General features: G+C 38.7%; 2 protein-coding genes across 3 annotated transcripts in view; both read right to left on the reverse strand.

Moving 5' to 3' along the window:
* Positions 1-39: 39 nt before the first annotated feature.
* On the reverse strand, positions 40-6051 carry ARL1 (ADP ribosylation factor like GTPase 1). 2 transcript variants are annotated; one of them, XM_066319368.1, is made up of 7 exons: positions 5925-6047; positions 5149-5318; positions 3978-4115; positions 2588-2686; positions 1497-1608; positions 602-780; positions 40-409 (listed from the first exon to the last, which is right to left on the reverse strand). In XM_066319368.1, the coding sequence occupies exons 2-7, from the start codon at positions 5310-5312 to the stop codon at positions 379-381; spliced, it is 723 nt and encodes a 240-aa protein (XP_066175465.1). In that variant the 5' UTR covers positions 5313-5318; positions 5925-6047; the 3' UTR covers positions 40-378. The 2 variants fall into 2 exon arrangements, with proteins under 2 accessions (XP_066175465.1, XP_066175466.1); XM_066319369.1 differs by lacking the exon at positions 5149-5318 and having other exon boundaries at positions 2588-2669; positions 5925-6051.
* A 1174-nt stretch (positions 6052-7225) lies between these two features.
* Positions 7226-26741, reverse strand: part of NUP205 (nucleoporin 205) — a 45281-nt gene continuing 25765 nt past the window's right edge. The window contains exons 23-43 of the mRNA XM_066319371.1: positions 26374-26488; positions 25238-25387; positions 24167-24241; positions 23285-23442; positions 22239-22319; positions 21216-21407; positions 19398-19668; positions 18854-18952; positions 17560-17708; positions 16691-16882; positions 15798-15919; positions 14614-14752; positions 14274-14400; positions 13273-13349; positions 12434-12562; positions 11759-11885; positions 10898-11064; positions 10384-10507; positions 9421-9549; positions 8646-8719; positions 7226-7581 (exon numbers count right to left, since the gene is read on the reverse strand). Of these exons, the coding sequence (XP_066175468.1) occupies positions 7429-7581; positions 8646-8719; positions 9421-9549; positions 10384-10507; positions 10898-11064; positions 11759-11885; positions 12434-12562; positions 13273-13349; positions 14274-14400; positions 14614-14752; positions 15798-15919; positions 16691-16882; positions 17560-17708; positions 18854-18952; positions 19398-19668; positions 21216-21407; positions 22239-22319; positions 23285-23442; positions 24167-24241; positions 25238-25387; positions 26374-26488 (2850 nt within the window). The 3' untranslated portion in view covers positions 7226-7428. The remainder of the gene's footprint in view (positions 7582-8645; positions 8720-9420; positions 9550-10383; positions 10508-10897; positions 11065-11758; positions 11886-12433; positions 12563-13272; positions 13350-14273; positions 14401-14613; positions 14753-15797; positions 15920-16690; positions 16883-17559; positions 17709-18853; positions 18953-19397; positions 19669-21215; positions 21408-22238; positions 22320-23284; positions 23443-24166; positions 24242-25237; positions 25388-26373; positions 26489-26741) is intronic.

Below are 26741 nucleotides of genomic sequence, written 5' to 3' on the forward strand. Positions count from 1 at the left end.
AGCAAGCAAGCGGCCTCTAGCAAGCAACACACCCCTGGGTATAGCTGACAGTTCCAGATTTTATTAGTGTTCTATCTACACCAATATGCTGGCCACCAAAATCACCAAAGGAAGGGGGGATGACAAAAAAACCACCAACTTTCTCAGCCAGTAAGACTTTCATACAAATTAACGTAAGTACATTCTTAACAAAGAAATGGAGTATCATAATGTACACATTCACTTATTTCAGTTTTACAGCTGAAGAGAGGCATCCACATTACAGAAGTCAAATTCAAATCTGTCCTATTTACAAGTATCTGTGGCCTGAAAATACTTAACTGAAGAAAGGAGGATGCTGGCTATAGCTGATGCTTCCTTGCACTTGTCAGTTTTGTATCACTGCCTGCTCTTCAAGGCCTCCACCAACCTAGGAAAAAAGTTAAGTAAGTTTACTGAAAAGTCATTTTAATTCTGCTGAAATACTTCCAACAGAAAACCAGTCATTCTTCTAATGTGGACTCTTTTATATCAGACTATCCACAAACCTAGTCTTATAAAAAATCCTTCCAAATGTGTAAAATTAAGCATATGAATGAAGCATAACTAGACTGGTACTCACCATTCCATTGCTTCATCAAGCCCTGTGCCTTTAGTTGCAGAGGTTTTGAATATCTGCCATTTTCGGTCCTTCAAAGCTGGTAAGCCAAGGGCATTTGCCATTTCTGTGGGAGTCATGGCCTGTTCCATGTCCTGTTTATTTGCAAACACCACCAAAATGGCTTTCTTCAGCTCTTCTTCCTAAAAAAGGGGGAAATTGTGGAAGTTGTTGCAGAGACTTCTATGGAATTTACTTAAGGACAGAAAACCTATATCACAAAAAAGAACTTCAGCAGCTCTCAATTATTTTGTTTGCCAAATTCTGTTCTGTAAAAAATTCTTCAGTGAAAGAATGGTGCTTATTTTCAATTCCAGTATGATACTCTATAGGAGCAGCTTCAAAACATGGCTGGCCCAAGTTACGAAACAAGCTGGTAGTTGGATTTAACAAGGCAGATTAAATGAGCTTGCAGGTATTGTGAGGGGGCAAGGTAGGAGAGAGAAAGGAAGCGTTGCTCAACTCATCTTACTGTATTAATTACCTTGTTCTACATTTGTTCTTCAGCTTCAAAACATAGTAGAATACTAATTACTGTCAATCCTTCAGGGCTTGATTTTGCCACATTGCAGTACTGAGCAGCTGTCCTGGCAGGCAGGTAAATTTTCATATGCCCACAAGGCTACATGAAATTAACTGTCCAGATAATGCTACACATGCCCATTAAATACCTGCAGAGTATTCAGTGCTCTTTCACTCCAAACTGCTAAACAGGCTATGCTGAGGGCTGAAGTTTCTTCACAAGTGAAGTTGAGCTTCACTTGGTTCACTGAATCAATTTCATATTTACTCCAAAAAAAGTTTTAATTTCTCAATTTTTTTACTGATACCAACAGTAAAACAATCCTTGTTTTCTTACCTCTAACATAGCAACAAGCTCTGATTTGGAAGTGCCAATTCTGTCTCGATCACAACTGTCCACTACGTAAATGACAGCATCTGTGTTCGAATAGTAACACCGCCAGTAGGGCCTGCAGAGGAGAGAGAAGTTCCAGCCATGTCATTTGCATGTTAGCAGTTCTTTTTAGCTAGTTACTTAAAAACAGATCACCCAGAGGAAGTAAAAACTGTCTCTGGGGTGAAAGGCCTCAGGAGGCAAGAAGATTTTTTCAACAGGCTACAAAACTGGAACAGACAGTACAAATACTCTCCAAGGCAGAACAAAAACACAAAAAACCCCAACTCAACACAAAGCAAATAAAGAAGCAACTTGAAAACAGGAAAAGAACAGAATTGCTGGGAACAGATTTATCTGGGTATCAGACTGCAGGACATCAGGTCCATAACTGAGGGACACGAAAGCTAAGAAAGTTTAAATACATAAGCATCTTCATTACAGTCACCAAAGAAAGATCACCAAACAAATTACTAATTAATACAGGCAAGTAATTAACAAGAATCAAAACAATTCCACCTTTTCAGAATTATTGTACTGAAACTAAAAAGGGAAGGAACCTTTACTCTCACTAATTGCCCTTTCCTTACTAGCTAACTACGCTGCAGCTTGCTACTGAGCACTGAAAAAGGAATCACAAGAACATACAGAGGTACTGTTAATGACTCATTACAAAACTTGTGAAGCTTGCTAAAAAATCACCTATACCTAAAGCCAGCTTCATTATTCTTAAGAAAGCAAAGCTAGGAAGTATCTTTTTGGGGTTTTATCACCCCCTCCACTCTTTCTCAGAATGCTACTCAACTAACAGCCTACTACACTAATAAATCTGTTTTTCAAGGAAAATTGGAAAGAAAAGAAAATACTGTTTTTTTTTTTTTTTCCAATTTGTAGTGCATCACAGGTTTTACAAACTGAACTCCATCAGATTAAAGTGCTCTCCTGAGAATGGGCTCTTTTTAAAACGTAACCAATTTTCATTAGTGCCAGCTATGAGAATTCCAAGAACTCAGCATTTTTTAGAGAAAGTTAATTGACTTTAAGAAATCTATTACCTTATGCTTGTCTGTCCTCCTAAGTCCCAGACTTGAAATTTCAGATTCTTGTAGGTCACAGTCTCAACATTGAAGCCAATGGCTGAAACAAAGTTAAAACTATTTCACTGTTGGTGATTTTCCTGTTTTTCTGAAGAATATCACAGCACTCAGTTAAAGAATTTTCAGAAAATTCTGAGCAGCTGCATAATGAAGTTCATGCTCTTTGAAAAGGTACCCCAACAAATATGACTCAAACTAATTCAGAAATGCTTCTTTTGAACTAATAAAACCACATTGTAAACATATTGTAGAGATTGGTAACAAATACTAAGGTTGTTAAAATCAATAGTAGTGTGTCTGAAATCACCATAGAAACAGCAAGGGTTAAAGAACTGGCCTGCCGTGATAACCAAGTACACAACTGACAGCAAGACAGTGCTAAGGAACGAGTCCTGTCCACACAAGGTTTGCACTCTTAAGAACCACAGCAGAACCAGCTTCTCAGGAGAAGACTCGATACCGATGTCTGGAAGATGGCAACACGGCTGCTGTGTCACATATGTCATTCCTTTTCCTGCCAGCCCAGAGAAACACAGCACAAGGAAGTGAACAGTGGGCACAGGCTGCTTAAAATTTATGGAGGCTGAACTAAGCAAAACGCTCAGGCAAAAAGATTATGGCCCAGCAAACTTGGTTTCTAAAAGGTAATAAAAGCCTGAGCCAAGTCAGATTCAGAAGAAACACAACAGACATGACAGGAACATTAAAAAAGTCAAGCATCCCTTGTCCTTCCTGTTACACAGAGCAGTCATGGCCAGAACGCTTGGGCACACACGCTGGGTGGTGTGGCTGCGTGAATGCCAAGACAAATGGTAAAATCAGCTGCATTTTTGTAAATAAGCACCTTCTCCCTTGAAACATCACTTTGAGTTTTGTTACATTTTCTACAGAATGTTAGGTTAAATCACCTGATTTCTTCTTCTCCATGTTAAACAGAAGTGTTTATATGACCCTTGTAAAAAAAACCCAAAAAAGGTACATCATCCTATGCACAGCAACAATGACCTCCAAAATTCACATAATAGCTATATTTGGAAACAAAAGAATTATACAGTCCACAGTTACCCTCTATTTAATGCTGACCTATGACAAATAGCCTGCAAAATCATGCTAACAATCTTCAGGTCAAATGCTTTTTGCACTTTGAAGGGCAGCATAAAATATTCTTTTCTAATACTTTTATCCAAGAAAAGTTCTTAGATACAACAGTGCAAGGCTCCCACAACATAAGGTCCTTTTGTTTATGAAGGAAGCATGTAGTAAGTTCAGCCGGCAAAGTTTATGTGTCAGAGCTACAAGCAAATCACAGGCAACAGGCAAATATCCTCCCTATGGGCAGATCACTTACTTGGAATGGTGGTAACAACCTCTCCAACTTGTAACCTGTAGAGAATAGTTGTTTTTCCTGCTCCATCCAGCCCCAGGATGAGAATCCTCATCTCTCGAGTTCCAAACAAACTGGAAAAGATGGTGGAGAAAAAGCCCCCTACAAAGACCAGAAGAGAAAAGACATTTCAATGTCAGCTAGCTCTGGGGAAGATATGCAAAGGTAGACAGACTGACCTCATTTCTTACTGGCCTACAAGACATTTCTCCAGTGAAAAAAGACAAGTCCGGGTTGTTGCCCAGATGGCTCAACAACATTATGTCCTCCTTATTTATGCTGCCAGTTTATGATTTTATGGTAGCTCACTCCAGCAAATCACATTGCAGCAGCATCGAGCTTTCTCACTGCAGTTACAATTTTATTTTTTCCTTTTCTCTCATTTGCCAAAATCTGCATCATCTTCCTTTTGGCTTGTATCGGACTCTACCTTTTCAGTGCCAGATACTATGCAAGAACCAAAAGAAGCCTGAAAGAATTCAGCATCAGAGGATGTTTATGGTATTCCACAGGATCACCCACTTCTTTTTTTCTTAAAATTAGGTATAAATCAGTAGATACACGTTAGATCAGTTCATTATAAACAGCAAAGCTGCACCAAATCAAGTACATTAATGCTACAGAGAAGTCTAGGAGCTGATTTTAAATGTCCTTCTCACTCTTTTTTTCAAAACCCAGCATCTCATTTGTTCCCTAAATCCATGCAAGAGTACTTGTGGCCAGGCTAATATCTGATTTATGCATACTCGATTTTTAATCACAGAAAGAATACTAATTATCTAAGCCAGTAACAATTACGCTTTACCAAAAATTTTTATAACGAACGTATCTAATGTTAAATCACAACTTTGTACATACACTTAAAGCCTGCAAAAGGTAATGAAACATCCAACAAGCCAGAATCACTGACAACACTGATAAATATATCACAGACAAATTAAAGATTTGCAACCAAAATCTTACTGAAAGATGTTTTGATAAAAATTATTTCCTATGTTTGCCTGTCTAGGCATCTGCCTTTCAAGGGAAAGGAGGGAGCAACAAGCTTATACTTCAGAAGGAACTCAGACTGGTAACAGGCTGCTTTCATTTCATCTAAGCCCAGCCCATCAGGGAAGCCACACATGCCACAGACCTGGAAAACAAGGAGAAGGTATAAGGGACCAACAGTTGCCAGTCCGCATAGTGCTGCTCATGGCACTTCTTAATGCCAGCCAAGGCAAATAACCTTAAGAGAAATGAGCTGGAAAAAGGTATTTCAATAGAAGCATCAAAAGGAGAAGTTGCCACTGGTTGCATGGAGGCCTAAGATTTAAAAATTCTTTCAGTCAGTAACTTTGCTTGCCGCCAGACACCTCTCATTCCCTCTTCTTATATGCTATTGTGTATGCTTTTCCCACATTAAAACACTGCTCGAATACCATCTGCAATACGACAGGTTCACCTCAATCACTCAACCCTCAGATTCAGGGCCTCTCTTTAATATTCCCTCTACTTCATTTACTAGTCTGCAAGACCTCCTCTCCTTATCAGCAGCCCATTGCAGACGTGATTCAGAGTTTAATTCTGCCAGGTGTCAGGAGTACAGAAGCCTGAGGATGTGACCGAACACACCCTCCTGCCGCTGCTCGGACGATTCGCCATCGCAAGGCAGCTCCAACGCGGCCTCCGGGCGCTCCAGCGGCGGCGTCCCGGGAAGCGGCCCGCGGGCAGGGCCTGGCCTGAGGGCGGGTGGGCAATGCCCCCGAGCGGCCCTCAGCCTCGGCCTCCCTCCGCCAGCGGGCAGGAGACCGTCCCTCCCCGCGGGACGGCTCAACACCGACCCGTCCCGCCCTCCCCGCCTCCACGGCCGCCAGGAAGGGTCGCGATGGACGGGTCCCCTCGGGCGGCAGCTTCCCGCCCGCTCCTCACCCATGTCGAGCCGCTCTGCCGGCGCTCCGGCCCGCCCCGCTCCGCTGCCCTCGCCGCGCTGGCCCTGCCGCCGCCGCCCGGCTCCACGTCGAACGCCGCGGCGAGTAAATAAAGCGCTCCGCGCCCGCCGCCGTTTCGACACACGGGGGCCGGCAGCGCCCCCGGCACGGAGGGAGCGGGCAGAGAGCGGGACCCTCCCCGCGCCCTCCCCGAACACGTCCGGGCGGGAAGCAGTGCGGGGAAAAAGGGTTGTGGAATAAAACCCGCGGCCCCGGGTGACGAATCTGCGGCGGCGGGAGCGCGCGGCGGGCGGGGCCCGGCGGCGTCACCGGCCTGGGGCCGCCCCGAGGGCACAGCCCGGAAACACGGCATGCTTTCCCGAGGGCCGGGGACTCCCCGGAGCCAGCACACTGCGTGGAGTAGGGCTTTTCTCCGAGTGGCGGAGAAACAAGAAAAACCCTGGTGGAAGTCAACAGTCAAAGTCCAGCTGTGTAAAACACTGACACCAAACTGCTGATTAGCTAACAGGCCTCACCCGAGAGCCAGCACTGTCAGCGTCCCTGCGGAAAAATTATGTCATCCATGTAATTAGGGTGTGCAGATAAGTAAATTTAAAAATCATAAAACATGTGAACTATTATGTAACAAAAACTCAAAGGAAACAATGTACAAGGCACACATGAACTGGGCCATAAGCTCAGACTAAGCTAAGAGAGAAGTGCAACAGAGCTCATATCAATGATCAATGATCATGCTTTTTTAATAGCTTTTTTATAGAAGGTACAATGATATATGAATGTCTCATAGGAAAACAATCTAACTACAGAACCAACCTACCATTCACGATTACTGGCTTCTTCCCCATGCACTTTATTCTGTCCTTACAATTGTATTGCAGCAAGAAAAGCACAGAAACCTTTACTCCTCCAGCTATAAGAACCAAACCTATAGCAGTTACCTTCCATGACTTTTATCACTTTTCTCATTTAAACTTGTTCAAGGAGAAGCAGCTTGTACTTCTTTCAGCTGAAAAAGGAAGGCTGAGGGGAAGCAGAAATTAGCAGTTCACAGTGCAAAACGAATATAAAACCCACACCACAGTAATCAGTCTGCAAGTGATGCAGTGTAAACTCCATGGTTTCATTAAATCTGTGTGTGAAATAGGAACAACACAGACAAAGACGTTTTCTCTGAAAGCATCTACAAATGTAGTATCATCACAGCTGCATAACTTCCCTAGTTTCCTTGATTAGTCCTCCATTAGAATTCTTTCTTGCTTGAAATTTTACATTATTCATAAATCAGTTGAAAACAATTCTTTATTTTTTATGTCAAGTTGGGAGCAGTAGGAAAGAATACACAAAACTCATCCACAGGGATAAAAAAAAGTAACAAAATAATTTTGATAGTATTTAGAAAATGTTTGATCTATAAAATGCAATGAGCCAGAAGGCCTGCCCTAGTACACTGCTTCACTGGGCAAGAAGCATGTACCAAGTGTCTTTTAGGTCCTTGATATCCTTAGGAGACCACGGATACGTCTAACGAGAGCTTGGATAAAGGTGTACCGTGAGCGAACCTTGGAATATAAACCTTCGATGTCCAGGAGCTTCTTCTGCAGAGATTCACCAAAGCTGTTTGTGGCTTCAATCTGAAGCTAAAAAAAAAGAGATTTGATGCAGTCATCAATAGAAAATCTTTTCTTCCCGAAATACCAGCTTATCATCCACTGCCTGTGTCAACCCCTTCACTATGATTTATTCTCTGACCTGCTTTCCAAAGAATGGGTTTTTATGACTTCTCTAATAAGTACTACTTACTCAGTTTTAGGAATTATTGGTTATAATATAGCTTCTTCATTCAGAGTCATACAAACATTTTCCAGTTAAAATTTTCCTAGTCCTTTAAGGACTCTTTAAAGAGTCCATGTGCACCAACACCATTTTTTCATTAATGCATATGTAAAGAGTCACTCAATTAACTACATTTTAAGTATTTTACCAAGATGATACTGTAAATTTTATTTTTGAACAAACAAAATAAATTACATATGTCTCATCATAAAACACAGAGTAACTTTTCTTACAATTCTAGATCTTACAACAGTACTTGAGACTACAGTTTTGAAGAACAGGGGTTTTTTCTGCACATAGAAATGTCAGTGGGATTTAGTAATAATTTTTTTTTCCTGCGACTTCTGCATCAAATTTACACAAACTATTTAATTTCTATGTAAGTAAAAATTACTTCTACCATTCACATTTTATAGTCTCCTCAGTTCCTGTTACCCTTTTGACTTCATTTCTCTATAGCCTAGTTGAAGCTGACCAGTTGTGTAGTGAACAGTTGGATCACAGAAAATTGAGAAACCCGCCCTCATACTGCAAGGATATCTGGTGTTTTTTGAAAGCTCTTATTAAAAACCCCATTTGACTGGTTGGTAAGAGAAAAAGAATTACTCTATTTTGTAAGTATAGCTCATTTTTTACTTAACTCTTCATATTAAGATTCAAAGATATGTGCACAGCAGCCAAAGTGCCATCTATTTCCCAGTATTTTCCAAAACAAATTTGTAATGCTTCACTAATCCTGAGTTAAATTCTGGGCTGTTGGTGTTAGTGCAGGTTGTTCAGAAGTGGGAAAACAACAGCCAGACTGCTCCCAATAGCTGCATGGTAGCCAGGAGCATTCTGTACCCTGCAGCAGACTGTCACATCTCACCTGGTCTATATCGTGCTGGCTCACTCGATTCAGTCTACTACCGAAATCCAAGCTTGGCTCTGAACCAAAGAAATCTGGCAATAGAAAACAAAATGTTAAAGTTATGTTGGCTGCTCCACCCTCTCTCTGTATCAAGTCATATAACAAATTTAAACAGTGTTGCAATTTGATCTAAAAATAAACTTACACATTAGAAATTACACTATTTTTTAACTTAAATTATTTAGAGAAAATACATAAAGAATGAGTCATAAATAATTTGGATCACACAACGTGGCACTTGAAGCAAAAGATTCTTCCACAAATCCACTCTACCTGATTTCCTTCCATTTCTTTCTTCTTTTAAAAGACAAAATTCAACAAATTTAAAATCCTCTGGTGAATCAGTGGTGGCTAAAATACTTTTAAAACCACCAATATTAACTTTATTTCTTAATTTCATCTTAGATGATATTGAAATATTTTCCTATAAACTGTTTCAGATCATTTACCTGATTGTATTAGCTGAACTTCAGTTAGTTTGAAGAGCAGAAATCAAAACATAGTTACTTTTACTTTCCTTTGGAGGTTATGTGTAATACACAAAACCCAGAAGTCTATGAGTAAACAATATCAGTTGGTGCCAATTCTCCAATGCAATATCCCAAGGTATGCCAAATCCAAATAAAATCTCTTTTATTAAATATAAAAGGCAAGATATTAATAGTAGGAAATCAGTTTTAAAGCTAACCATCAGAAGTTATTCAAAGGCATTCTGATGTTTGAGAAATTTTACCTTGCAGCTTTCCTTTCTTAAATGACATCCTAGAGAACAGCAGTGGGTCTTGGGAGTCAGTGGGTGTGCAGTGCAGTAGGTAGTGTTCCAGATGGCGCCAAAGAATGAAGAGACATATTTCTATGATATCTGCAGATACATCTCAGTGAAGGACTCCAATTTGGTTGTCTTTGGATTGTACATTTACTGTATGAGCATATTTACACACTTGGAAACTGAAGATGTCAGCTCAACCACCTGTCACCTCCTCCGCCGCCACAGCCCAATGACGGATCACTCACACTCACTGTCCTCATCACCCTGCAGAGCCTCAATCCAGCCTTCCGGAGGAGAGCAGAGTATGGAGCGCTCATGTGGTTTGTAAAGGTACCTCAGCTGCACACAGTAAATTAAAGCTGAGGTTAGAAAGCTGGGGATAGTCGTAACATCTTAGGTGAAAACAGTGAAGTGTGCAAGAGCACATCTGTCCCAAGGGAAGTTGCAGGGGAAATTATGGTCTGTTGAAGACAATTCTTTTGTGAATGACTGGCTGTTTCCATAGAATTACTGGTGTTCATGAGATTTAGGTTTATGCAAGACTGGCCGTAAGACTATAAACTCCTATTATGACAGTCATATCAAAATTATTTTTTGAAGTATTTCTTCCACCACACTTGGAAATGTGTGAATGTTTATGGGGTCTGAACACTAAAATTGGAGCTGGGCTGTAACAATTCTTTTATTAGCATGTTGCAAAAAGTCCTAGCTGGGTTTAAAAATGGGAATTACCAACTTGAAAATCCTTATATTCTGGCAGTAGCAGAGTAATACCCTTGTAAGTTAATTGTCAATATTTCAAATTTATTTTTTGCAGAACATTTTTGTTCAAAGTGGTCAGAAATCCAGGTTAAAAAAAACCCTGTTTCTATCTCTTTGCTTTTATGGATCATCACCTTGAGGGTCATTTCAAGTTTAGAAGGATACAGGAGCAGAGGGAGAGCAACTTGGCTCGGTTATTTATTAGTTTCACCAGGCGCCGCCTTGCCAATACGTATTTTTGGGAAGTGGAAATCTTGTCAACCCCAGCTGGCATAACTGACTGACACAACTGTGATGGGAAGAGAAAAAACAAAGACTGTAGCAAATCATAAAAAATCAAGAAAAACAAGCAAATAAGATTACTTATTAATATCTAGAACTTTCTTGTAAGCTACTATATCTTTAAAACCTTGCTTTCTATTTTGAATTTGCATAACCTTGCTGACCAAAAAATGGAAAAATGAAACCCTTCTCCAAGCAACTATAATAAAAATCACAACTTTTACAAAGTTAAGCCAAATATTTTCCCTAAAGTTTTAGATCGCCCCCTTCACCAACAGTAGAAAAGAATAGGCACAAGAAGTGGAACTACTTGCTTATCAAACATGCTTTGGAGCCTTTGTTACAGCTGCGTCCCAGTTACTACAATACAGAAACTACGGAGTCAAAGAACAATTACCTCTTTTATTTCATCTGGTGGCAGTTGCTCCACATTTTGCAGTTTGTTAACACTCTGACGATGGCTGTCATAGTAACTGAAGAAATCACTAGTGCTCTGTTTCAGCAGGTAAACAATAATGCCCAGGCCAGGCAAGTGCCAATATGGGACCACTGGTGCTTGTGTATCTAGACAAGATGTTGAAGATAAGAAACCCCCAAGAAATCAATAAGCTATGTTCTCTGTTAATAACCTAGTAAAAGACAGGAAAGCACTGGAAAGTGTCGCTTGCACTTGTGTCAGAAGTAACAAATGTAGGTCTAGGCAAAAAGTTCGGTGACTGCAGTACTAAAAGGCAGTCAGCCTAGTGCAGTACTGAGTACAACATGTGAAATGTAACTAGAAGACTTACTATTTACATATTTTAGCCTATTTACATAATTTATTCAACTGCAGAATAACACACTGTAAACTCCTGCCATGTGTTATAATAGAGTTCCAATCAGCATCAAAATACATCTTACATGTCATAAACGAGGTACTAGTTTAAAATAATGTAATCCAGCACAGATGCTTAAAAAAAAAGAAATCTTGACCTTGCCCTGTCTTGTCCTATTTATTTACATACACACATTTCTTTACTGACATATATTTCTGAGGCTGTGAATGAAAAAAACATTTGTTTGTTTTAACTAGGATTAGTGATTTGGCTTACTGCAAAGTTGAACAAACATGGATTCTAGAATGAGAGAGTGAGCATCTACAGTATTGGCACAAAGTGACTTAAACAGTATGTGAAATTACAGCCTCTGGTTCATTATTTTCTAGTAGCCCAAATGTCACACTGTTCAGGCTCATAAAACAGCAAGTCAAAAACCTCACCCTGCCGAGGCCCATCTCGGTTGGTTGACTCTGACAGGCTGGGAGTAAACAGACAGACAGTGTGCTGGAAACTAGGGCCGCTTTGTAACATCAGTGACTCACAGTATTCCATCACATTTGCACAGATCTGCCAACAAAGGAAAAAAAAAAAAAAAAAAAACAAAAAACCACAGCATGTCAATTACAGTATCTACAGGCTTTGGAGCATTAAATTTTACATGGACAAATGTCAGTGAACAACATGCTTTGCTCCTCTCTTCTCACCAGAATGTGATGATTCTGTTTTCTCATCAGACTCTCTTCTACTGCAAGTCTAGGACTAGCAACTTCGCCTCTTTCCCAAACCTGCTAGCTAAAACTTCTGGATAATTTTAAGTCCCCTTTGGCTCTAAGTGAGTGTTAGCCATTGCCCACTATACAGAGCTTTGATTTTGAAAATTTCTGATCAATTTAAGCCTTCAAAATTCACAGAGTTTGTATGCAAAACAATAAAGGTTTCTAATAAAAATGTAAGTAAATACATTTTCAAGAGTTACTTTAAATAAGATGTGGACTCCTACACCACACTAAAACCAGTGTAGACCATTACCTCTATCATGAAATTATGATAACTAAACAAATCCACACAGCAGCTAAAATGTTGAGACTGAAGGTTCTAGCATCTTGTGTCCTTACCTGTTGCATGGCCAACTCAATTTCATCCCTCTTGTTCACTCTGTCTCCTGCTGCGTTATCATCTTGCAGCTTGAACTGACGTAGCCTGTCTGATCCCCCAAACCGACTCAGAAGTCCTAAGCACTGGCGCTGCCATAAGAAATGAACATTTAAATTACCATCTCAACAAATGAAGTGCATGATTCTTTTCACTTAAACAATACATGTCCCTTAAAACAAAGTATTAAGAAAGCAATGCAGATAAAACTTTAATCACTTTGTAAACAAAATTTAAATTTTTAGTGTTTTAACCTACCTTGATTTAATTTAGAAATTAATGACAGCTTAAAACATTGCCAATGAGAAATGAGTGCAATTCACAAGTGCATAACTTCTCTTGTGTCTCTCACAGACTATTATACAGAATACTATCAATGACAGTTTAGGTTTACCCATTCCCACACTTAAAACACCTCTACCTATACAGACAAACAAAATCTGAAGGTAAGTCTGATAAAAGTAGAGTACAGAAACTAATTCAGTAACAAATAAATGAACCATTAGCATGTCTGATACACCAAACTGTTGGGCTGGAGACATGCAACAAAGTCCCTGATGCAACCCTGACATTGCCAAATGTTATCTCTTCTACCGGAAAGGGAAGTGTGGGGAGACACCAAAACACAGACTACCAAAACCCCATCACTCCACAAAAAAAACCCTGAAACTACCACACATTCTTCTTGATGCTGGAAAACATCTCTTTCCCAACTGCTACTATTCAAAGTAAAAAATCAGGAAGAAACACATCTCGATAGCCCAGTCTAAAAGGACATGGGTTAAATATATGACTTTATTACCTGAAATCGCCCTATGTGTCCTTGTAGCTCCATCTGTGTCCCCTCATTAACATCCATGTCCAGCTCACTTAACACTCCTGATAAAAGATTCAGCCATTAAATAACTGTTTGTTTGGGGTTTTTTAATGAGATTTATAAGTATTTACATTTAAGTATTTCAGCCAAACATTCAACCTGTATTTTGCATAGTTTTTGAGCAAAACATTCAGATATGAATGCAGCTACCCGAAGATGCATGAGAGCATGTAGCTTACTGTTCTGGTATGCAGTCAAATGGGGGCAAGGAGGAAGGGAGGCTGGCATGGAAATTACAGCTGTCGTGCAAAGCTCTGTATATAAGCAAAGAAACACCTGGGCTTAACCTACAGCTCTGCATTCCTTTCTACTGTAGTTAGACATCTCTCCTGAACAAAGAAAATCACTAAATCAAATTAGAGAAGTTATTCTGAAGTGGTAAGCATGCAGAAGAAACCACTATATACATCACAATCATTATTAGCTCTTTGTGAAGGTAAGTTACCCAAGAGAAATGGCAGTATGCTAATCTGCAGTGCTTCCCCCCAGGAAACTTTAGATTTTAAAGAAATAAAACCAGAGAGGACATTAAAAAATTGGTATGCAAAAAAATTTCTATCTTAACTTCCTCAGTTACAGAACTTATTGAATAAAAATTGTTTTTTGAAGATACCACAGATACTTGGATCAGTTCTATTTGCAAATCATCTCCAAGACAAAAAGTACTTAGTGTGAGAGGTAGCATGATGAAAAGAAAATGGAAAGTCAGATACATATGGGTAAGAGCACTATGTCTACTGCAAATCCACCATATCTACATCAAGAAAAAATTTTAACATGTCTTTATTTTTCCCAGAGCTCTACATGTAAAAAAAAAAAAATCTGGATTGTCATGGATATTCTTTTCTGTCTTACTGTTTCTTTACAGAAAACAAAGCCTGAGATTCATGCAGATGGGGTTAAAACTTCAAAACTGCAGTTCCTACCAGGCAATGCTGCCTTGCTGATTATTCCTGTCAGGGAGGCCAGCTCCTGGAGAGATCCAACACTTACATCTTGACACCTCAGGATTGCCTGAATAGTATCTGAATGGGAAATTAGGAACTGCAAAACCTGCACCACAAGAAAAAAAGAGAAAATATGAATGACTCAAAATCTAATGGTGAGCAGAGAGGAAGCAATGCTTCTGAAGAATTTTAAAAGACTTCATGTACCAGTGAGAATGGGATTTAAAGAGAACCCACCAATTTACTATCAGAGCAAAGGGACATATAATATCTTTGAATGAGCAGTAGTAGTGATCATCAAGCATGTTTTGGAACTTACCTGTCCTGCTGTTTGCAAGTGTTGTGCCATGCTGGATGTGAGGATTACTTGGCACAGCTGAAGAGCTGGAAGAAGAATCTGGCGATAACGTTCCACTGGAGCAGGAATGAAGACTGGGGGATCTCTCATTGCATACATTCTTAAGAGATTTAAAAAGGGAGAAGAAAGAGTTCAAGAAGAGTGAAGTCCAGTAGTGAGGCAGAGTCAGCCTACAGTCACTCAAGAACCTAAAAACACTGATATTTCAATAAGAGGTCTAGGCCTGAACTGAGTTTATACTGGAAAAGCAACGCATTTATGATACACAGCTGCTGCCAGACATTTTCCTTAAGCAGGGAAAATTACTTCTTTGTATAATGCTACATTTTGTTGCAGACATACAATACCTGCTCACTGGTACTACACAAAACTAGGTATTCTCAAATATTTTAGGAAGAGTTGTGCTTAATTCTAAAGCAACTGTTAAATACAGTCCTCCACAAATGTCCTGTAGATTTTATACAATCTTATTACGTCCAATTGGAACTTTCAAATAGTATACCTTGTCTAAATCCTAAATTTTTCCAAAGTGTTTGAACTGCCAGTGTGTCACTAAAAACTGTAAATTTAAAACAGGGACCAAGGCTTGAAATCAACCTAGGTAATTCCCCCTTAAATATGGAATTTCCTTCTCTGAGATCTCCTCTCAATCACCTCACAATGACTGATGTGGCAAAACATCAAGAAACTTGCCAAGCAATATATAACAGTGATTTATTAAAAAAAAAAAAAAAACAAAACACATCCTGAAATAGCATTTAATTAACTGCTCTCTCAGTGCTTTATGGTGGAGGACAAATTCTGCAGTTCACCAACGGCAAAGCCCCCAAAATAAGTTTACAGTGTAAACTGTTTTTCAAACATTACATTAGTATAAATTATCTAACAATAATACATTGTTATTTTTTATCTAAGATCAAATAATTTGTGTAGTCTAAGTAATTAGCATGCAAATACAACCTCACATCCACATCTGAAATTTTGCTCTCAATGAACGTTAGCTTTAAACTGAACTGACAGGTCTGAGAAACATAAATACAAAGAACAAACCCACCACTCAAAAATCATGAGGCTATAAAAAGATGTGATGTGCATTCAGGAAGACTGTATTATGGTTTACCATCAGCCAGGGAAGTCACACTTACCCCTGATGGTCTGTTTCAGGTCGCATGTCATACACTTGGCACTGTGCCAGCCGCACAATCACACCAGACCGCAACAGCTCTAATGCACCTTGCTGACTCTTGGCTACTCGAGTGAGGAATGCCTGCACAAGAGTAGAGAAGGTTATGTTTTGGACAATGCATAGTGACACTTATAATGTCTACTTTCTCAGTTGATTTCAGCATCATTTCAAATAAATTATTTTAGTAAAATATCCTTAAAGAATACCTTCAGGGCAGGTAGCTCAGTGTGCAGCTCCAGACTGAGTTCTGCATGGCAGGAGCTGCAGGCAAGAGCCTGTGAACTTGTGAACTGCCCACCTTTTGCAAAATAAAGGGCACGAGGGATGTGGGGCACCAGCCAGAGGACCGGACACTCAGAGACACAGCAGGAGATGAGGACTCAGCTGGAAGACCCCAGACTGACTCACACAGACTGCTGAGGGTATAAAACCCAGGTGTTCCTTTATTCAGGGTCCCTCCTCAGAGGCACCAGCTCGAGCTCTTATTCTGTTGGTGCACCATGATTAAATCATGTGAACCATGATTAAATCAGATGTTTGAGACTGCCCGGGGTAACTGGGGTCAAAGCAGTAAGGAAACCTGGTCTGAGTATGTGAGTGTGGTGAGGGTAGGGAGTCAAGTGGGGCACGCATCGGTCAGTAGAGCTGCTTGCTGCTAAGGGGCTTTGGTCCCAGCAGTTGAAATCTCTGGTGGTGCAAGTGTGACTGCCATGGTGCTTTTGAATGGTCAGACAGGAAAGCTTCCTTACAGTATCTCTGAGTACAAGCAATGCAAAGTGTAGACAAACAACTTTTACTACAAAGGACAATCCAAAACACCGTAACACAAAATGATTTCTAAAGTACTGTTACCATTTTAGACTCATAGGTGTACAGTGCCTTAAGCAAAGGGGGCTGAGGTGTGAGCAAGCTCTGAAGAGCCAGATCATCATCTGCCAGGCTATCCACAAGGACCTTCAGGTAGCCACTATTCGAGAGATACAACAGCCACTGCTGCTGCTTGTCTACTGAAACAATGTGATCAAGTAAAGCCAATGCCAGCATCTGGAATGAGGGAAGAAAAATAAACAAAACCAGAATTAAATCTATAAGATCAATGAGATTTTTAATAAACATGTAGAAACGTGAAATGCTACACAGCTTCTTCTAAGCAGAATGCTTTTCTTCACTACGATTGCAATCATTTATGTGAAAAATATTTGAGATTTTTTGACTCTAGTATGAGCCAATTACCTTTCTCTACTATTCTTTTAAAAAACATTACAGATATTGTTGACCAATAACTAAGGCAAAATATTTTAATGAAGTATTGCCTCAAGCACAATTACTATTTAAAACTAGTTTGCCTTCTGACTAGATTCTCAGCTACTGACTACTATCAGAAATTACTTTGCCATGTCACATTTTCCCAATGTAAGTCTATTACTTAAAAATACTAAAAAATAACTGTCACAGAGGTCCTTGCCTACATCTTTTTCAGCAGAGCTTTCTACTCTTATTTTTAAGCAATATGACACATACCCTTGTTGAGAAAAAAATTAATATGCATGTATGGCTCTACTTTCAGCAACTTGAAGGATGCGTGGGAGGACAGAAACATGAAACAGATCCAGTATCTACAGAAATGTTCTAGTTCTACCACATGAAACTTCCCATCTCTGCACAGATGATGCACTTTAAAACAAACAGAACAGTAGTTTTAAAAGAATAGATTCATTTACCCGGCCTATCTCATGGCCATCACAAGCATCACGACAGACCACCTCCATCAGAGCTGCCCCATAACTCTCAATAGTTGCCATGTTTTCTCGTTGCAATTTACTAAACACATCTTCAGGAGCTGTCAAATGTTCCCACATAGATTTTTTAGCTGTAAAAAGCAAACAAAAAAATGGAACAAACAAAAAGATAGTCACCTTAGAATTAGCTTAGCTACAGCTGATGCTACATCCTTCAGGGCACTCTCTCTACACCATGCAACAAAAATGCCTCAAACAATGGTCAAGGGTCTTTAAATGAACTGCGAATGTTTGACAAATTTACCCTTCCTTAAATATTACACAGACCAGCCACAGCAAAAAGTGTGGGCCTGTACAGATACATCATCCTTGTAAACAGTCTGCTTAAAATAATTCCAATGTTCAGTACTTGTTACACAGATAAACTAATAGACCTAAAATTGGAAGTGTTCAAGGCCAGGTTGGACGAGCAACCTGGCGTGGTGTACCTGTCCATGTCAGGGATTAGAATGAGATCATTTAAAAGGTCTCTTCCAACCCAAACCATCCTAGGATTTGATGGACTTTCACAGGGACCAAAGCATTCAGTCTGAGCTAAGTTAACAAGGTGATTTAAATGGGAGAGAATAAAACCAAAGTCAGTCATACATTTCAAAGGGCTTGTAACAAATCCATAGGTTGTCCTTTTTTCTTTCACTACTGTAGCTCAAAACACAGGTCTGGATGCAGGTACTAGCCCCAAGATTTTTTTCTCAATCCTTGTCTGAGCTCTAAATAATTATTAGAAACAATAACAATTCAAGTATTTTAGCCATTCACAGAGAGAATGTGATATTTAACATAAGCACTCCCAGATAAGTAGCAACTCCGGTTGGCTTACTTTTTTGGGAGGGGATGGTGGTGGGGTGTGTGAGGCTTTGTGTGTTCCCCCCCAGGGGGTTCTTCAGACAAAGGAAGAGAAGGGGTATGAAATAATCCTTGGGGTTTGAGGAGTTTTGTGTGGTTGGTGCTTTGAGCTTTTTTTGCTTCGGAATTTGTTCTGTTGTTTTGGGGTTTTTTTAATAGGATCACTAGGGTACGAGTGTACATAAAGATGTGAAGGCATAAGCAATTTATTTCAGAGGTTCTTGGAGCATGATGTTTTCTATTCCCAAAGATAACTCGGCATGCAGAAACTGTAACCTCCAAGGTTTAATAACAACTTATTTTTTGTTGGTTTTTTGTTTGTTTGTTTGTTTGTTTTTTGTTTTTTTTTTCAAATACAGTTGGACCACACCTGTTTCTAAAGTGTCTGGTTCATCTGGTCTCTGGGCAATCTGCAAATAATAAAGCAGGGATCCATAAAGGTGCGTCCTCACTCTCTGGAAGCCACCACCTGTTAACAGGAAACATTCACAACTAAAATCAAACAAATGTAAATTCCATAACATCATCTTCCAGGCATTTATTTTAACTTCCCTGGGGCAATGCTTGCAGAAATAAGTAAAACAACTAGATTCCTTAAGGTAAAGTTCTACTGTTTGCATAAAAGTGTATTTATGAGTAAATTCACAAGTTTATGCTGTTCCAAAAGAATGACAATATTAAGTTCTCTTTACAGTCATTTACATATGTCTCTTCTGTTTGTTGTTCTGATTTTTTTAAAAAAGTATTTGCTAATTTTTTTTGTTATTAACATCACTTACATTTAAACTAATCATCTAAGATCCACCTAACTGATCAACAAAAAATTTTCACTGCAGTATCTAAAGGCAGCTCAGCCCATCTTATTACTCTTGGCAGTTGGAATTCACATACACGCGTTGCAAAAGTCAACACACCTGTTTTCAAAATGAAATCCAGCAGCTTTTTTAAGATGATATGGAGAGAGGAGTCACCAATGGAAGCAAAACCCATGGATATGCTCTCAGAACCAGGTGATGAGGTAAAAGAACCATCCAGCATCAAGACATATTGGGACTGTCCTGCCATAGGGAGTGCAAGCGGCTGTTTCTGCTCCGTTTTTACAGACTGGCTCAGGTGGGCAGTCAGAGTGAACACAGCCCCTGCCACCACTGGCATCAACTCCTGAGCTGCATCATCATCAAGGATCTTAATACAGAGTTAGAAAGAAGAAAAAAACAAAGGCACAAGAAAAAAAATGTTTAAAAGTGTCTGATTTTATGAGTTATTAAAATAATTAAATTAGTCTCTCACAACTATTTGATTTATGTGCGCATAAGGATTTCATAACACGACTATTTAAAACATATCAAAATCAGTAATGTCAGAAACTTGTTTAGAAACCTGAGTTGAACATATTTTAACTGATAAGACCATTAGCATTCTGGGTTTTTTATATAAATCACTGGCAGGCTTTTATCAAATTTGGATGGCAGAAAGGGAAGAAATGTGTTAACATTTGAGATGCTTTATTAGTCAAATATCTAAACCTAAGCTAGGGACAGAACAACTGGTATCTTATTTGCTATACAGCTATTTTATTACCATTAAAATGTGCAGGCACTACTTAAAAAAACGCAACGGGTTGAGCACAAAGAAGCATTAAGACAATGTGTAAAAACACTAACAAGAAGTTTGTTCATTCTATTATTTAGAAGGTAAATCTGGTATCTTTATCACTAATACTGAAGGAGCTTCCCTTTCAAGCAATACAGTAATTTTGAACAGTAGTTCAATTATTTTCAATATACAGTAACAAATTTTTTTTCTGAACTTCACAGAAGTCCTCACCAAGGTGTTACATAAAATTAAGAGGGGAATTTCCTCTTTGTAAAGATTTTAGGAAAGAAATTTCTTCAGCTAGTGAATGCCTTCCTTGTTTCCTGCTTAATTTAGTTCAAATAAAAAATAAAATCAGCACTCCACTAAAAATCGGTAACTTTTAGGTAACTCCTACAGAAAAAAAAATAATGGAAGTAACAAAAACACTGAAAAAGGTTACTTTTTTTCCTTGAAAAGATATAACATTTTATATATATTTCTCAAAACAAAACTACAAACTGCATAACTCTTGCAATAAGATGAAAAAATAATAATGCTCCAGCAGACTAAAAAATACAATGATCCTTCATTAAATTTTGCCTTTTAGAATGGATGTCTCAGTAGCAACTCTCTAGTCTGTCTCAAAAATTATAACTTAGCACTAAAACCTCTAGACTTTTAAGACAAACTCTCACCCTTCCAAAAGCCCTTCTAATTGTAAGATGTTTAGGTTTTTTACTATGAAGCTTCATTCAACTCTTTAATTTTTCAAAAACAGCAGCAGTAGGATTTGCAGTGAGTCATCTAAATGCAGTAAATTGGCAAATGCCTTCAGTTTGCCTGTGTTTCTCATCAAAGCAAGCTGTTTCTTTTTCACACACGTTTTCCAGACTACCATCATGCTGGATGATATTGAAATGCCTCTGAAATCTCTCAATCTATGGTTCACAGTTCAACAGTAGCTATGCAAGAATACAGAGTATCCCCTCTGTCCAAAGCAGATTCAGCTTCAGCATAGCCTCAATCAGAGAACTAGAAAGAATACTAAAGGCAGACAAAGTCTTTTTGGATTACAATCAGAATTGCAGCACTTTCACATCAAAAGATGCGGCAACAAAGTTCAAAGAGAGGGTTGATTTTCAGCTGAGCACTACCTTGTCATGCACATCCTGCAACAGATCCCGGATGATCAGCTGCCTGTCCTCAGCCTGTATGAGATCCTGGGGGCAGGCAGTGAGTATGATTTCCACCAGCTGTCTCCAAGACTCCAGAGCATGCCTCTTGGCATGGAGGCATTGCAGCAGCTTGTTCCGCTCCACTATGTACTGCAGGATAGTGTTGATCTCCTGAAAACTCGCCACAAAGAAACTCAGTTACAACGTGCTAGAAGAAATTCATGGCAAAGACAGACTTCAAGACGACAATTTTATCTGTTACGAGTAGTCTTCAGAACAAAATGTTAAGTTTTTAGCTTACTACAAACAAGCTGCTATTACTAGTTTAACAAGGTAGCCCATTCCATTTCTGAGCTGTTTTTCACAGTACAAACATCATGAATGTCTCAATCTCATAGGGAAAAAAAAAGACCATGAAAATTCTTTTCGAGCACACTAAATGGAAACAAAAACAACTATTAAAAAACTATTTGTGTCTTTTTTTTCCCATTTAGTCTGAGTCATTTCTCCTTTATCTTTTGCATCCATTTAACCAATTCCAACTTAATTTAAAAGACAGCGGGAAACTCAGAAAATAACTAATATCCAAGTTCACTGAAACTGTATCTGTGTAGAGAAAAGGAGAAATAAATCAGCATTCTCCATGAGTGAAAGGCAAAATTATCTTAACTATAAGATGAACACACTGTACTTATCAACAGCAAATCTTGACCTCAGAGTGTAACTGCTTTCTGTACAATGGGGTGGGAGTTGCAACTGTTATCCCTAATGGGGAGGGAAGAGGTTAAAGAAAAAAAGAAAACAGACTCCAGGACAGGTGCTTAGAGAACAGTATGGCAAGAAGTACCTTAGTTTATCAGTTTTGGGGTTTCTGTCTTCAGGAATAACTAACTCTAAGCTAGGTTTCATATCCACAGTCTTTTACAGTAAAGCCTACTGCTTGACAATGTATGAAATCCACCAATAGCAACAACAAACAGTAGTTAACTTTTCTGTACTTACCTCCATTAGTAAAGGTCTCTGGCCTATTGCTGCCATTCCTTGAAGGGCATTCACTTCTGCAACCAGAACTCTGTGAACATACTGAAATTTAAAGTGAAACTCTATGATGATATAGTTTAACCTGGCAGGTAGGTAAAGAACCACACAGCAACTCACTCCCTATGTGGTGGGGTAGGGGAGAGAATTGGTGGAAAAAATAAAGTAAAATTTGTGGGTTGAGTTAAAGACAGTTTAATAGAAAAGGAAAAGCAGGAGGGAATAGTACAACATTTAAACTAATACAAACAAGGGATGCACAAATGCAGTTACTCACTACCTGCTAACCACTGCCCAGCCAGTTCCTGAGAAGCAGCCCATAGCCAGCTTTCCCCCTAGTTTATACACTGAGCAGGATATGGTATGGAACTTTGGCAAGTTTAGGTCAGCTGTTGTGGCTGTGTCTGCTCTCAGCTACCTGTGCCCACAACCTACCCACTGGTGAGTGGTTTGAGAAGCTGAAAAGTCTGTAACTAAGTAAATATTGCTCACGAAAACCTAAAGGATCAAAGTATTAGGAACATTACTCAAATCCTAAATCCAAAACACAACAGTATACCAACTACTGTGAAGAAAATTAGCAGTGTTTGAGCCAAAACTAGGACAAGTGACACAGGAAATATATTTGTACCTCCTGTACATCTAGGAGATGGCTACATAGTAACAGATGCAACACATGGACTGGGATTTGAACAAGTTTTACTCACTTTGTAGCGTCACAAATTTTTCAGCACTGTTTACAATACATTGTCAAGTAATTATCACAACATGACACAATCTCAAGTAAAGCCTCCAAGAACTACTGAAGTACACAACGAAGTCGCACATGTGATTGTGTACACATATGTAGTGCTAGGTAGTTGTGTACTGGCAACCAAAGAAATACACATATGAAACACACACCTTTATGCAAAAGCAAGTTTCAAAGCATTATTAACACACTGATTTTTTAAATTATAATTAAGATATAAAATAGCACATGCAACTTGAAAACAAAGACCAATGCTAACCTTAACATTGCAGACCACTTGTCCACGTGCATTCTTGTGCTCACAATTAGCAATGACTTGCTCAATTTGAGCCCAATCAAAAAAATCCAGTTGTAAAGGCTCTGGAATGTCCTGACTGAAGTCAATTGAATCCAGGATATTTAAGATTTTTCTGCGTACTGGAAATGCAAATCAATTCAAATTGTATTCAGAGGTATTATGGGGAAACCAAAAAATTAACAAAAAGAGCTTAATTTACCTTTGTAAATCTATATCTTTATCTTAATGTGCAAAGTTTCAAAAGAAAGCATTAAATCTTCTTAAGAAAGTGCTATCAATCTATATAACAGGTCTAAAAGTATTTTCTAAGGCCTTATATTCTTGAGATATCTTATACTCTATAGTTCTCCTGTTGTACATGTGTGTCATCTGATATTTACAAACACAAGACTACTTTTTCTCCTAAATGAAACCAGGCTGGTTTTCAATTATAATCCTTGCAGTGTCTCGTTGAGAAACCATAAGGAATCTGAATTCATTTATTTATGTGGGCCTTTTATTCTTTGCCATGAAAATACAAATATGTTCAGGCTTAGCAACAGTCTCATTGCTTCTACTGTTAGCAATAAATTTGATAGATTGCCACTCTCCCATTTCATCCTTGCACAGACACACTCTACAAACTGCCTTTCCAGTCCAGTGTTTTTCACTCACTCTAACCATCTGTATCAAGGTTCTTTAATTTATTTTTTTCCCACACTAAACAAAATTGTTTCATGTACTGCTGCTATTTAGAACATCTATTACTTTCTTTTCCAAAGTGTCCTTTCTGACAGTGGCCCTCCTGCCTGTTCAGGAGTAGATACACTTCACTGATAAATAATCAACAGTCATAATGGTTACCTTTGGAAGCAGTGTCAAAGTGGAGAAATCCACTGACTGATCGACTTTCATCTTCCATCCCTCCTTCACCATCAGCTAAACGTAATAAAACATACTAAATAAATCACAAAAAACAAATCTAAGTGAAATATATGATCCGCTTTATTAATAGTGAAAGATATAGCACAGTGATAAACCAATAAACCTTTCACATTAAAGTCTTCCAATACAATGTAGCCTTGAACTGTTAATCAAATGAAAACAATACTTATCTGACAAAAGCAATCCAATTATTATATACAGATCAGAAAATAGTCGAAATGCCTAAATAGACATCCAATTCTCCAGTATGAATAATGCAGTTGGATGGACACCATAAAATGTGTAGCATATCTGAACACAGTTTCCCATACTCAGATCCCCACAAGGATGAACTGAGTGCTCAGGCTGACAAAAGTAAGGGAAAACACCATACTGCAGGTAGCCTGTTAAAATATCTTCCATTTGTTCTACTTTCTTCATGTAAAGAGTTTTACTGCCACCTGGTTTTGGTTTTGTTGATTTACTTCTACCATGTTCTAAAACTCTGAAATCTTGCCTTTTTATTTAACATTGCATTTTACACCACATTGGGATGTAAATCACTTTTGTGATGCTATAATGTTAAAAGCAAAATTGACCTGTAGGTACAATCTTCTAGCAAGAGAGGGTTGAGAGCTTACGACAGACATTAAGACTGAGAAACTGTCTAAAACCGTTTACTATGGAAGACTCTCAATCTTCTCTACATTGTAACAATTCAGAACAGCAGCTCAAAAAAATTACTCTACAATTTTAGGGGTTTTTTAATATTCCCCCTCCTACCTCATAAACTTTGTAATTTTTCTATCAGCAGTGAGCAAAACAATGCCCTGATTTCTTTCGCTTTGGAGTCTACAACCACCATCCTATTTCTTCCCATATCTCCAGTGGCAATTCCATAGCTGATACCACAAATAAACTGTCACAAGCTTATGAAGAAAATAACTCAACTGAAGTCTCTAATTCTGTGTTTATTCCAGCCTATTTACCCCCACCATAACTCCCTCTTACCCAGGTATGGTTTCACAGGCATGTCATCGAGCAGCAGATGCAGCAGTCTCTGTGTGTGGGAGCGCTGGCGGTTCAGCGATGTCACTCGCATTTCTATGGCTGCGGTCTTCATTAGCCAAGACATCTGGTTGAGTGTTGAAATCTCGTGTTCTGGACAGGGATAAGGCAACAGTTATAAAAGTGAGCATAAATAGTATTACTTACTTCAAGGAAAACATTTTTCATTTAAGAAAGCTTTTAGAGGCTGTCCTTAGTTATTATCTGCTTACCAATTGTTTATGAGACAAAGAGACAAGAGATCTGACAAAAGCCAATAAATGAACATGTGGTTATTCTGAAAACAAATCATACGCACACATGCAATAAGCATATATATATATACAACAAAACTGGATACAACCTGTTAGAACAGTTATTGTGAAGAATGCAGTGCTTCATGAGCCAGTAGGTCGGTTACAATTTCAGTGAAAATAACCAGACATTTACCCAACTGAGCTGTAGCTTTAATCAAAATTGGTGAGACTGGAACACGGGCATCCTAGAATCTTCTGATATTAATCTATTTAGATTCCTAAGTTATATTAGAATCATCTAAAGCACTTTATACATGCTGGATAATTAACTTGAATGCTAAGTTTACTGTCATTGAACAAAAAACTGATGGTCAAGCACCTGATAAACATTTATTCAGTTTAAGACACCTGAGAAATATCAATTTGAAATATAAAACTATATATACCTACTAGCTTAAAAGTACTTCCTTCAAAGAAACAGGCAACACAGGTGGTTACAACCATCAGCCTTATATTCCCTTGGTTCTTTATAACACTCTTTAAATTTTTTCTTTTCCTGTAGCATGATCTAACAAAACTACAATGATAACTGCAATATAGATTAGGGTGTGGTTCTGGAGACTTGGTGCATTCCAAAGCTAACATGCTTATCCTAAAGTTTGGCACTAATGATCTGAACTTCTCAAGTAGGGAGAGCTCAATTTTTGCAGAATTAATCAATTAGCAGAGCCTGCAATCAATTCAGTTTAATAATGCCACCTATGTTTCTTCTTTCACTCCTAGGGAGTCCAAAGATGCACTGAATTTAAAGCATGAGCAATCTTATCAGACCATAAAAATTACCTTTGATAGAAAATGGCAAGTACTGAAGCTGAGTAAATAAGAAATCCTGACTGGTCCTCAGATATCTCATCGTTGGCCCTGAAGTGTCAGAGCATGCACACAACTGATAGATCACCTGACAATCAAAAACAGTAGATAATCAATGTATGGAATTTATTTTGAAAACAAACCAACCACCAAATCAAAGGATGCATAATACTGTTCTACTACTCAAACAATTATTACCAGTATTTACAGTAGGTTTTCCATCAGCTTTCTTCAAAGTTAAATGTATTATTTGTAACAGATGTTGAATGTTTATATTAAAGGACTACAGTGGCAATTGGTTCACAATATGACAATAAATGAGCTTGTTTGTTCAGCTCACT

The sequence above is a fragment of the Sylvia atricapilla genome, chromosome 5 (assembly GCF_009819655.1).
Source record: "Sylvia atricapilla isolate bSylAtr1 chromosome 5, bSylAtr1.pri, whole genome shotgun sequence".
NCBI lineage: Eukaryota > Metazoa > Chordata > Aves > Passeriformes > Sylviidae > Sylvia > Sylvia atricapilla.

Coding starts and splice junctions, on each gene's coding strand:
- ARL1 (XM_066319368.1), bottom strand. CDS start 5,312: ATGCAACCAGTGGCAACTTCTCCTTTTGATGCTTCTATTGAAATACCT. Junction 4,116..5,148: donor ACCTTCTCCTTGTTTTCCAG/GTCTGTGGCATG, acceptor TGGTCTTTGTAG/GGGGCTTTTTCTCCACCATC. Junction 1,609..2,587: donor GGAGGACAGACAAGCATAAG/GTAATAGATTTC, acceptor TCTCCTCTGCAG/GCCCTACTGGCGGTGTTACT.